The 12,973-nt window shown below is 36.0% G+C and overlaps 1 protein-coding gene and 1 long non-coding RNA gene across 41 annotated transcripts in view; one reads left to right on the top strand and one right to left on the bottom strand.

Moving 5' to 3' along the window:
* The window catches only part of LOC118152280 (uncharacterized), a 65,354-nt gene extending 61,480 nt beyond the window's left edge, over nucleotides 1-3,874 (bottom strand). Inside the window, exon 1 of the long non-coding RNA XR_008480193.2 lies at nucleotides 3,715-3,874. This is a non-coding gene — a long non-coding RNA (uncharacterized LOC118152280). The remainder of the gene's footprint in view (nucleotides 1-3,714) is intronic.
* The window catches only part of SLC4A4 (solute carrier family 4 member 4), a 498,924-nt gene that overhangs the window by 275,662 nt on the left and 210,289 nt on the right, over nucleotides 1-12,973 (top strand). For 34 of the 40 annotated variants that reach the window (XM_078367118.1, XM_078367121.1, XM_078367115.1 and 31 more), the window contains one exon: nucleotides 3,488-3,667. In XM_078367118.1, coding sequence (XP_078223244.1) covers nucleotides 3,488-3,667 — 180 coding nt within the window. The remainder of the gene's footprint in view (nucleotides 1-3,487; nucleotides 3,668-12,973) is intronic. The other 6 variants (XM_078367101.1, XM_078367110.1, XM_078367102.1 and 3 more) reach the window with 1 other exon arrangement.

The raw sequence follows: 12,973 nt of genomic DNA, 5'->3' as shown, positions 1-12,973 counted from the left end.
CCACGGTGGGCGACTGTGTAAGCAGGTGTTACTTCTCACACTTACACAAAAAATTCAGCCTATTTTTGATTTGTCTCAGGACCTCTACTTGATTTTTTCTTGAAGAACCTCTTCTGAATCTTAATAGAAAAATTTATCTTTGAAGTATTATAAAGGATAACACATCATTTTTGCAGATTATTTAATAGCTTTATTATTAGTATCCTCATTGTAATTCTACATTTAAAGAGTGTCATTCACGTGTGAAGCTGAGTCTATGGGAATTTTCCTCCCCTCTTAAGTTAAAAAAATTATAAGCCATTTCAGGTATTTTATCATGATGGGAAATGGATTAAGAAAATGTAGCTCTATTTTTGGAGTCTCATTTTTATATTTAAAGGCATTCCCGAGCTGTGCATGTTGGCAGATAGGTTGGTCCTATTGTTTCTTAGTTTTTATACCTTTTATATTTTTAAAATGGCATTAACTTTTTTGGTAGTCACAAAACTAATGCATGTTCATTTTTAAATAATCTGGAAAACTGTAACGTGTAAAATTTAAAAAACTCACGAATATAATCTCTCAGAGCTGTCCTCTCAGCATTTTTTTCTGTAAATCTCTGTTTACACATATATAATTGATTTTACAAAATGGAACCATACTTCATCATTTTAGTATGTTTTTTTAAAAACGTAAGAACTTTTTTATGTTATTAAATAGAAATATGACCATTACTATAGTAGCTGTAAAATATTTAATAAACTATTCTTGGGCATTTAGATTGCCTTTAGGTTTTAATTATAAGAAAAGAAGTGGACATCTTTATTATATTGTTGTGAAATGATTTCTTTAGGATATATTTCTAACGGTAGACTATTCAAAAGGTGTAAACATATTACAAAGCTTTTGTACTTCCTAGTCAATACTGCACCATTGTCATCAGAAATGGAATTGCCCATTGAATACATTTCACATCATGGTGGTTGATTCAAATTTTTAATTTTTATTTCTTTGACAAATTAAAAAAATTCTCATAATTGGTCATATTTGTACATTTATTTAAATTATCTTAGTTAATCTTGAAGTTGAATATGTATTTATCTACTTTTGGCTCTTTGTGTTTCTTTTAAGAATGTGATTTTTGTCCATTCTTCTGTTACATAGCCATCATTCTTTTGGTCTGCAAAAGCTCTGCACATATCAATTTTCTTTTCTCTGGAGCTTAGTTTTTAAATAAAGAAAAGTACTGTATGACATGGAGAAAGATCTAAACTTTGAGTCAGAAAACCTGATTTTATATAGGAGTTTTGCCTTTAATCAGTCTATGTCTGCGGGCAAGTCACCCTGTGGCCCTGTGTTCTCATTTGCATAACAGGAGATTGAACTTGATGCTCTAGGAGGTTCCTTTCAGTTCTGCTATCATCTAGAGTTGGTACATTCTCTCCCAATTGGTAGTGTCTGTGGGATTTTGAACATTGAAGGCTTAATTTCAGTGTAGCTGTGAAATGTTACTGCCCCCTCTTTCCTTGGAATGATTTTGTAGTTTATGCTTAAAGAGATCCCTATAATGTTGGCCATTTTAATGGAAACTTAATGAAGGGCATAGAGCCACATAGATGTTTTAACCTGTTCTAACTGATGATTTCCAGGCATTGGTAACAGAGGACTGGCTGTGCATACATAAAGATTGGTTTGAGATTTCAAGGGAGGGCAGGAATAGAGGGAGGCTCTGCCAGGAAGAGTAGATAAGAAACAGTTTAATCTACAACCCTGAAATTAAAGTAGGAGTTTGATAGCACTCATAGCAGATATGGTGGGTCTGTTTGTTTTTCTGGTTCTTCTGTAAAATGGACTTTCCACTTTAAAAGGACTTAAAGGGAAAGTAGAGAGGTTGTGTTTTGTAGGCACCTAATTATTTACTGTAGAACAGAAGTTTAATGTAATTATAGGATCAATTCTGATAGTTTTACTGAGTGGGGTTTGTATAGTTAAAAATACTCAGAGCTAAAAGCTACTCTCAAACCAAAAGTTTCTCCTATGGGAGAAACTTTTCCTGCCTTGCCCAGCCTCCCTATCAAGTGGTCCCATGTTATATAACATTTATGGCATCTCTGTGAGGCATGTGATGAAAAATCCTGGATTCAGCTTCTGCTTGGCTTCCAAATAGTTGACTGTACACTGTGTAAATTGCCAGTTTCTAGCTATAGGCTGTGAGGCCAATTCTATGAGTGCTTAGAAGATGGACTTTTGAGAAGTTCAGTCATGCCCAAGCAAAACCCCTTGAACATCTATAACTTCTCTTTACAAAGAAGCGAGAATCCTTGGGAGATACTGTTATCCTACCAGTACTCATTGATTTTCTTGACAGCCTTTTGGAAAAGAATAGCTATTGTTCATTTCTCTACGTTTATATACTAAAGTTTGCCTAAGAGGAAAATATAAATGTATGTGCTAGATGCATCCATATACCAGAAAGGGAGGCATGGGATCCATTACTCTGGTTCTGTGCAGAGGACTAAAGTTCTACTTGCATACATTGAGATAGACTCCTACTAATGCATATCTTCATGGATTCTGTAATGTTTTGTCCTCAGCCTCATCCTGGCTAGAGATAAATGTTGGCCTGTCATGTAGATGTAGAGTAGAATGCACCAGGCTTCATTTATGCCATATTGCTTACATGTTGACTTGTGAGAAAGAGGGTCTTTTATTTTCTATTGGAATAAGAACTTCCCTTCCAGCAGAATGAACTATGAGTAATTTCTATGAAACAGTATCATCTTTCTGGCTAAAATCACACTAAAAAAGAGTAATAGAAACTTAAATTTTTTTGTTAGTAAGACTAAGGTATTACAATTTCATAAAAAATTCTAGTCACCTTATACTTTAAAATGTCCAATGGAAATACATTGGAAAGTCTTTAGTTGGATCTGAAGGAGGAGAATCAGCCTCTTTTCTTAGAAAAGACTGCAGCATAATTTTGTAATTTAATATTTCTTTCATGGGATTAATTCAGATGACCTGATATTGGGTATTGTTTTCCTTTACTGTATTCTATTCTTAAGTATATATAACATTACAGAAGAATTTGGGAAAATAGATTTTAAAAATCAACAATCTCATCAAATTTTCTATACCCTTTAAATTTTTGTATATCATTTACATTTCTGATGTACATTTGCTATAAGTACATGAACTTTTTGAATCTTACTTTTTTAAATTGAAAAATATAAATTACTGACTTACTGTGTTACAGAAGAATCTAACATGTGAATATGCCACAACTGGGATTGAAAAAACATAAAATGAATACTCTAATATTTGTAACTCTCATTAATGCCAGTATCCGTGTACACATTATCTTTTACATTAAGTGGGAAATTTGGAAAATAATATATTGATATTGAATTTGAGGGTGACATCCATAAAGTTGGAGTAAAAAGATAACTTTGTGGTTTTGTGACTGAGTTTTGATTTTTGCTTTTGTTTTGCTTTGCTTTTGTGTTAGAAATGATTGTTGACCATCAGATTGAGACAGGCCTGTTGAAACCTGAACTTAAGGATAAGGTGACCTATACTTTGCTCCGGAAGCACCGGCATCAAACCAAGAAATCCAACCTTCGGTCCCTGGCTGACATTGGGAAGACAGTCTCCAGTGCAAGTAGGATGTTTACCAACCCTGATAATGGTAATGCAGAGAGGCCAGTGGCTGCTGCTTTCTCTTGTCTCACTCACCTTTACACTGTCTCCTGTCATCTTTGTTTTAACCCTTCTCCATATTTCTTCTTTTCTTGAGTTCATATGCCATAGTCATTTCATAATGACATTTTCAATTCAGTTGGGCAGGTTTGCAGTCCTGCTGGAAAGATTTCTGCAGTTGTTGTAGGCTGCTACTGCCATGTGCCTTGCTTACTCCAGAGGTGGTTCTGTAGTAACTCTATGATTAAACAATGGAATATTATATGAGTCAGCAAATTCTTAGATTATTGAGTACCTCTGTGAATATGTCTTCAACATGGGGTTTGCCAGAGTTAGGAGAATAGTAAGAATGATAAATACCTTGAAATCGCCTATCACTGTTTGCTTAGTATGTAAAATGGTGTTCAGCTTATATAAATGATTACTTCATTAAAGTTAGACTCAATATTATTTTTTACCTCTAATAAAGCCAATCCGCCTTTTTGATATGTGATAATGATAGATCCAAGAATAATTATTTGAGATGGAATATTAACCCCATTATTTAATGATAAGGAAGACACTGTATCCTAACTGTAGTTTATTGATTTACTAGAGTTTCCTTCAGAATGTCTATCACTGCCTTTGTTTCAAATAAATTTCATGACTGGGAGCAATCTGAGAAGGGAGAAGTTGGTTTCTGTGAGGTATGGAAAATGAAGGTATGGTGGAAAGAATTACTAAGCATTGGGCTGATAGGGTTAGGTCTATCTTCCCATCCCACCCCCAGTCTTTTTTTTTAGTATTAAGAGAGATGAGGCCAGGCATGGTGATGGTGGCTCATGCCTGAAAATCCCAGCACTTTTGGAGGCTGAGGCAGGTGGAGCATGAGGTCAGGAGATTGAGACCATCCTGGCTAATGAAAATATTGAACTCTCATCTCTACTAAAAAAATACAAAAAATTAGCTAGGTGTGGTGGCACATACCTGTAGTCCCAGCCACTTGAGAGGCTGAGGCAGGAGAATCGCTTGAACCTGGGAGATGGAGGTTACAGTGAACTGAGATTATGCCACTGTATTCCAGCCTGGGTGACAGAGCGAGACTTTGTCTCAAAAAAAAAAGAGAGAGAGATGAGTAGATAAGGAAGATTCTAATTCATTGCCTTCAGCTGCATCTTCAGAATAACGTAAAACTGATTTTCATGGAAAAAGATGGAATAAGCTAATTGTATCAACTGAACTGCAACTCAGCTATGCCATTTCTGGAAATGGGTTTTCTCTTCTTAGTATAAAGGTAACAGTTGGCTGGAAGAAAGCTACTAGCAGATTTTCTATGCTTTATGTTTTTAGACCCAACTGGTTATGGGGAAATAATTAAAATAAAATGCTTCTTATAAAAAAAATTTACAAAAGAGAATGGAATCTGCAGTATTTCCACTGCAGTTTGATGGTTCTACTGTTACTTACAGTATTTCTGCAGATGGGAAATATTTTGGTTTTTGTGTCTCCCCTGGCTTTTTTTTTGTTTTTGTTTTAATTATGGTTTGGGGGAGAGAGGTGACTTAATGGTTAGAAAGTTATAGGATGAGTAGTTTATTATATCTGATGTCACAAATATTTTATTTCACAATTTATTTTTTGAAATTATGGCAATTAAAATTGAAGTTACTCTTTTCTTAATAAGAAATAAATTTTCATTTTACTTTCTCATGTAAAATAAAATCCCAATATTTGATGATTGAATTAGCTTAGCATGGGGTTGGGGGAAGTATAGAGAAGTGAATGAGTGCATTGTTTTCAAATATCAATGTGTTTTCAAAAAGAAGAGGAATGAATATGGCATGCAGGAGGCTTTCTACCAGTATGGTGAACTTCATTTCCGTGAAACTGCAGGCGGAGTCGAAATTAGGAACAGATGGATCTTGGCGGCCTGAATCTTGTGCTTTAGGAGAAAGTATTTGGATGAGGAATACAATTAAGGAGCTGATATCACTCACCATTCAATCTTTCATCCTATCTGTAGATCTCTGTACTTCAGAGAAAAGTTGAAATGCCTTTGTCATCTACCTTTTCACTTGTGAAATGTTATCTATGCTGGGCAGAAAGCAAATAGGAAGGGCAGGCAGTTCTTTTCCAGCTCTTCAGCTGATCAGCTTACACTCTGAGGCGTGGAATGTGATTAGACCTTTTAAAACATGTTGTTATTGGCCTTAATGCTACCTAACTTCTTTTAAATATCCAGAGGCAAGATTTGGCTTTGAGAGATCCTTTAGCAATGAATTTTGTATGCCTTCAAGGTACATTCTTATAAATTATCAAATGGCAAATTTTTGCTTGAATCTTTAAATCTGTTATATTTGGAGCTAGATTCTAATATCTCCATGTGAAACCTAGATAAATTTGTATACCTTTGTCTTCTACATAGGCTACAAAATAGATTCAGTGATACTGCCAGCTTTAATTATAGCTAGCAACAATGTAATAAATAACTGAAATTTATAGATAACTTCAGAGTTGTGAATTTTTTTATTTCCCGATGGTGTACTGGAGCCAGGTCTAATCTATTAAGGAGAGCCAGTTGTTATCAGGGATTTGCGAGCTGGTTGTTAAATATAGTTATCAGGGATTTGAAAGCTGGTTGTTTAATTTTTACTATTAAAAATTAAATTATATAAACTTACAATTAATTATATTAAAGCAAAGATAATGAATACTGAAAATTTATTGCTTTCTGCCTGTTCACTGTGTTTTACTGTAGTCTGTGCTCTTAAGGTTTTTACCATTATTATTATTTTTTGAGATGGAGTCTTGCTCTGTCACCAGGCTGGAGTGCAGTGGCAAGATCTTGGCTCACTGTAACCTCGACTCCCTGGTTCAAGCAATTCTCCTGCCTCAGCCTCCTAAGTAGCTGGGATTATAGGCACGTGCCACCACACCCAGCTAATTTTTAGTATTTTTGGTAGAGACAGGGTTTCACATGTTGGCTAGGATAGCCTCGATCTCCTGACCTAGTGATCTGCCCGCCTTGGCCTCCCAAAGTGCTAGGATTGCAGGCATGAGCCACCGCTCCCGGCTGGTTATTTCTTCTATTGTGTCTGTATGGTGGTAGAAATGCTATAAAATAGTGTGCCATTGTGCATCTCTTTTCAGCTCTGCATTCAGTGACTATATTGGTAGCTTGAAATGGGCTGTTATGATGGTATTTACCCCATAGAAACCAGCAAATGCTACAAATCAGGGCTTGAGGTTTTTATTTTTATTTTTTAGTCATTTGTCTCTAGGCTTAAAGAAGTGATGGGGAAAAATGCTAATAATGTAGATTAAATTTAAAAGTGTAAAGTGCCTATCGCTGACAAAATGAATAACAGAAATAAATTGAAGAACATTTTTTTCAGTAATCAAAAATTATTATCTGATTTAGGAAAAGAGTCACCCAATCATTGACAAATGGATGAAGTCTGACATATTCCTTCATTGTTTCACTTTTGTCTTACTGTTTAACATACATAATTTTAATCAACAAATGTCACAAGTATTTGTTGGATATCTGATGGATATTGGAAGTATACTACTTACTCATTTGCCAGTTGCAACCATGTTAGCTGCTGATGGAAGAGTTAGGCCAAGATCAACTAAAGTATTGTATGATAATCAACTATTTGCAATTTACAATAGAGTATTGTATATTTTATTATTATTGATATAATGTGTGCTACATATTGTCGTTGGACTTTTCCTTAGTTCAGCCAAAGATGAGGTCCTTGGCACACGATCATGAAAAATTCGGCTTGCAGACAATTTGAAGAGTGAGAAAAATGGAATTTATTGGGCAAAAAGGAAAAATAGGGAAACAAGGACTTTCATGAGAGCAAGAGTCCTGGTAGTACAGGCTTCCTGCCTCATAGATTGAATGCCAGTTACCACCCAGGAAGAGGAGGGGCCAGGCTTCTCTTCCCTGCAAATAGCGCAGACTTCCCAAGGCTCCACCCCGGTGTACACTCCTCCCAGTACATAGGCCAGTCGGAGTTTCTTCAGGAACCCCTTTATACTTGGTTGTCACAATATCCTTTTTATCAGTAAAATTCACCACATACACATACACACACATATTCATATACAAGTAAGTTTTTTCCCTGGAAACTGGTTTGCAAACATTTACTGGAACATCCATTACCAGCACACTACCGTCTTTATTACCAGCTACAGACTAACTCTCATCTTTTAGCATCCTGGTGTGGCTTAGGGTTCAAGATGATTTTATGGTTTTAAAAAGGAGCAAAAAACATTTTTTATCTGTAATAAATCAGGGAATAATGAGGTGAGCTTTCAAAATGCTAATTATTGTGAAATTCCTACTTGTCTCAGACATATGTAAAGTCTATGGGCATATCTATCAGATACTAAATTTCAGGCAAGTGCTATAATTTCTCAATATACTAATTGAAGCATTTCTATAGTGCCTCATTTAATGAGGTACATGAAGAAATTAATGAGGTTTTAGGTTACTCTGGTGTTGGATTTTTCTTTACCTACTTTTTATTTCCCACTATTGTTTTAGGTTGAATTATATGAAATTGCCATTTTTTGGGGTTAAATTAAGGTGTCAGCAGTTTCATATGATTCTACCTAATAATTTGGTCTGAGATACTTAGCTAATAGTTCTGTATTATTTTAGCGTATTATGAAAAAATAATGTTTAAGCCTGGAAACATTACTTGGTAGTATTTTAAAAATAAAGATGATGCCGGGCGCGGTGGCTCATGCCTGTAATCCCAGCACTTTGGGAGGCCGAGGCAGGTGGATCATGAGGTCAAGAGATCGAGACCATCCTGGTTAACATGGTGAAACCCCATCTCTACTAAAAATTCAAAAAATTAGCTGGGCACAGTGGCGTGTGCCTATAATCCCAGCTACTCAGGAGGCTGAGGCAGGAGAATTGCCTGAACCCAGGAGGCAGAGGTTGCGGTGAGCCGAGATCGCACCATTGTACTCCAGCCTGGGTAACAAGAGCAAAACTCCATCTCAAAAAAAAAAAAAAAAAAGATGAATTTAGTTTGCTTTTTATTAGAAAGTAAAGTTTATTCTTAATTGGTATTCATTCAATAAATATTTAGTAAGATGTTTATCACAAGGTTAACAATTGCATTTTAAAAAGTCATAGTTTATAAGAGGATCTGATTTTTTTTAAATGTATCATTTAAATGGATACTTTTTCTATCTATTGTTTTATCCGAAAGCTTGCAAAAGATGATTGGGACCTGAATTTAAGGACCAAAACTAATGAGGAGCCTAAATTTGAGTATTCACCTTTTCTTACCTTTGTAGAAATTTGGATAAAGCCATCATCGACCTGTCCCTGATTTTTTTCCTGACTTCTTCATTTTTTCCCCCTAGATTACCATGAAGATCATCAGTTCCTTGCCTTACAAGGTCTGGGAGTATAGATGCCCTTTATTGAGAATTGGCTTTAGTAATCTAATTGGATCTAGACTATGAATTTTATTTTTCCTTAATCTAATTTTATGACCTCGCTTTGTATTAGTGAACAGTTTTTATTTTTTCAGTAAAAAATTGAAAAGGTAATTTAGTACTTGGTTCTGATGTCTGTAAAAGAGAGATAATGAAAATTAAATAAAAAAATATAAAATGTTTAGAGTGGTAACTGGCACATAGTCACCACTCCACAAATGTTAGTAAATTATATACAATATGTTTAAGAACAATTAGAGAAGAAGAAAAATCTTATATTGAGTAGGAGTGGTTTCTGAAATGATGCTTACTCTGTAGCTTACTATTTGAAAAGAAACTTGCAGATATAGTGCTGGTTTATTCTCTCTGCCCTTTGGTAAGTGATAACAAGTCTTTCATTAGCAATGGGAGGTGACTAAGACCTTTCTCATCATAGCCTTCTTACAGAATGGTTTGTTCCCTTCATTGGTTTTATCTTTCGCTAAATGGGTGTCACGGGAGCCCTAAATCACACTGGAAATCCAAGACTTGTTAACGTTTTAGCATGAGGCAGATAAGGAGTTGGAGACAGTGGCAGCTCCAAGGAGAATGCTGGCTCCTATGCCTCTTGCTGCTTCCCCCGTACCTTCCCCTATGCCTGTGGCCTCCTCCATATTTGTAGGCACCCTGGACCTGCTCCTGATGGAACCTCTGGGTCTTATCTTCAGTTTACCACCATTTTCTTCAAATATGAGAAATTCAATCCACTTGCTCCCATTATGGGTTGCCACTACTTTCCTGAACCTGGACTCCTCTGTTTAATGTCATCTACCAGGTGGGATACCACTCCCTAGCTGTCTCCCACATTGCTGGTTTGATATAAGCATACTCATCTTTAGGTATTTTTAAAAGTATAGTTTATTGCTGTTTGTTCGCAATGCAGAACAAACAATGGAAAGAAATCAATTTTTATGTTAATAGTAATTTTAGACTCCAGTGAAATAAAAGTGATATTAGTTGGGCTCTTGTTGTGTTGGATCTGATTTGAGATTAGGCCCATTCAAACTATTTGGTTTCATATTAGATTCAGCTGCCTTGACACTGGCATGTATTTGATCTGGCTGGAACCACCACCAGATCTGGGAGCTTTCTCATTCCCTTTAGAAATTCTTTGTTTTTTGCCTGCACTTGGGATTCCACCTTGCTCATTTGTCTCAGGCTGGGTTGTTGTTCTTTCCAGGCCATCTCCCACAACTGCCCCAAACCCTTGAATTCAGACATGGTCTCTGAATCAATACGTAAGGCAGATATTTTCCTAACCTGTATCTGAAGCTGGCCATCATGCTTCTTTAGTTCTCAGGTAGGTCAGTTGACATCTTGCAATTCTCAGGCCCACATCTCCTTAAGATTAGAATCCTCTTCCAATATACCTTTCTGCATACAATTAACCCTTTCCCAAAAGGAACAGCATACATTCACCTGTTTTGTTCAGGATTCTCATTTTCATTCATTTTCAAAGCACAGGTGAATATCCTGACCAGCACCCAAACAACCATGGAGCTCTTTCCCACCTAAGAATAAATGAACCAGTCTATGGAAAGTTGCTAGCAAAGTGCCTCAATGAAATCCCATTCCTTAATAACAGTAACTATTTTGGCTGTTGTTATTATTGCATTTCTAATTGATCCATCAGGCACCATTCTTATTTTCTTATTTTCCTTTTCTTTCCGTAGACTGATTTTCCAAATGTATGATGTTCAGATCTTTAAAAACCACATTTTTCTCCAAGGGTCATTCCCTGTCAGTATTTGCTAACCTGTTCCACTCTTTATAGCAATGAGGAATTGGGCTTAAGAGATATAACACAAGTGGAAATTTAGTTGTTTGACATTAAAGGCCAACTTTATAATCTTCTTCTTGAAGACATGCACCATCATTTCCAGAGGTTTCATTCAATTCTTGGGCTAAGGTTTAGTAGCACTGTGATTATGAGCAATTTACATAATCTCCTTGAGCCTCAGTTTTTATATCTGTAAAATAAGGGTAGAAATGTCTTATTCTGTGCATATAACCAAGAATAAATGAGACATTTTTGTGAAAATTATTAAATAAGCAAAATGTGAGATACCGTTGTGCCTTAGTGTATTCATTCTGCTATTACAAAATACCTTAGATTGGGTAATTTATAAACAGTAAAAATTTACTGCTCACATTTCTGGAGGCTGGCCAGTCCAAGATCAAGGTGCCAGCAGATTTGGTGCCTGGTGAGGGCCCTTTCCTCATAGATGGTACCTTCTATGTGTCCTTACAACGTGGAAGGGCAAACAGATTCCTTCAAGCCTTTCATGAGAGCATGAATCCCATTCCTGAGGGTGGAGGTCTCCTGACCTAATCAGTTTACAAAGGCTTCACCTTTTAACACTATTGCATTGGAGGTTAGCTTCAACCTAAGAATTCTGGAGAGACAAAAACATTCAGATCATAGCACACTGTAAGGGACAGCTATTATTCAGAAATATTTTAAGGGGAAAATTTAATGACTTTCAGCTTTAAAACTGAGGACAGAACTTCAATTCACTACCATTATTTTGTACTTTATTATTTTCTATGTCTCTCCATTTTTTGTCTATGACTTCATTTATATGAAAATATTCTTGGAATTTTATTTTAAAATAGTGCTACTTTCATTATCGACTTTGCAGATGCCAAATAATATATAATGAGTTGTCACTCATGGGCTTTCTAGTATTTTAAAATTTAGAGTATAAAGATTGATCATTATGTCTAAGAAATGACAGTTTTAGCTATCAAGAAATAATATGTGTACAGCAAGATGTTACCCTGTAATAAACATATTTTTAAATTTTACTAGTTGTCAGTCTGTTTTACACAGCTAGGGTCTCTGAGAGATTATAGGAACTGAAATGACTCTCTTTGCCTTTATCCTACCACATGTGAGTACTCTCTTCTTCATTTTCCTTTCCCGGAGAAAATGTATTTCAAGGACACTGAACTGATTTGCTGCTGTCAACCCTGAGTAAATCTCCTTCCAGGGCTTGGTTTCCTTAGTAGAGCCACTCTTGCAAAGCTTTTTGTATTCCCAAGTCCCATGATGCTCTGGGAGCAATAGAAGTGTTGATGTGGATCTGGGACTACATCCTGCTCCTTGTGAAAGAGAAATAGGAGAGGGAAAAACAGAGAAAAGTAAGGAGAGAAGGGTAAGCAAGATAGAGGCATAAAATGCGAGCACTGTGGACTCATTTAAAGGAGGGGATAAATTAAAGTCTTCCAAGAATGACTAAGCATGCCTCATTCCACTCAACTCCTGTATCCATAGAAATACAGAGGACAAATCTTTCTAGGTTTGTGAACCTAATTTCTTAAAAATCACACTTTGAAATTAAAGTAGGCCAGTATTTCTGTCTTTAATGTTTTTCAACACTCTTCAAGATGTTGAAAAAGGAAAGGTCATTCCATTAATGATATGAGTAGTAGCCTCATGTTATTTCAGCACTTGTTATACATCAGGCATTGTTCTATATGGTGGCTCTAGTGTATATCATTTCAGATGAAAAACCTGAAAGTCAGAAATATAAATAACTTGTCTAAGCATAGCAAATGGAGGAACCCATTGTGCTTAATAACCATATGCTGATTCAACTACAAGAGGATGAGCTTCTCAAGCATAATTTATTTCCCATGCATCACTCAGTCCAGGTCTTACATGTAATAATGTGGTGGTGAAAGGTTCTAGAGGCCATTCTGCATCTTTGCAGGAAAACACACCAAACATGGCAGACAGTTGAATGTCTTTATTGGCTTTCCAAATGGAGATTCCTGGGCAACATGTTTCATGTGTTTAGGTGAA

Source organism: Callithrix jacchus, chromosome 3, assembly GCF_049354715.1.
Source record: "Callithrix jacchus isolate 240 chromosome 3, calJac240_pri, whole genome shotgun sequence".
NCBI lineage: Eukaryota > Metazoa > Chordata > Mammalia > Primates > Cebidae > Callithrix > Callithrix jacchus.
Note: the sequence above shows the minus strand (reverse complement) of the source record. Positions and strands in the feature narration are given on the sequence as shown.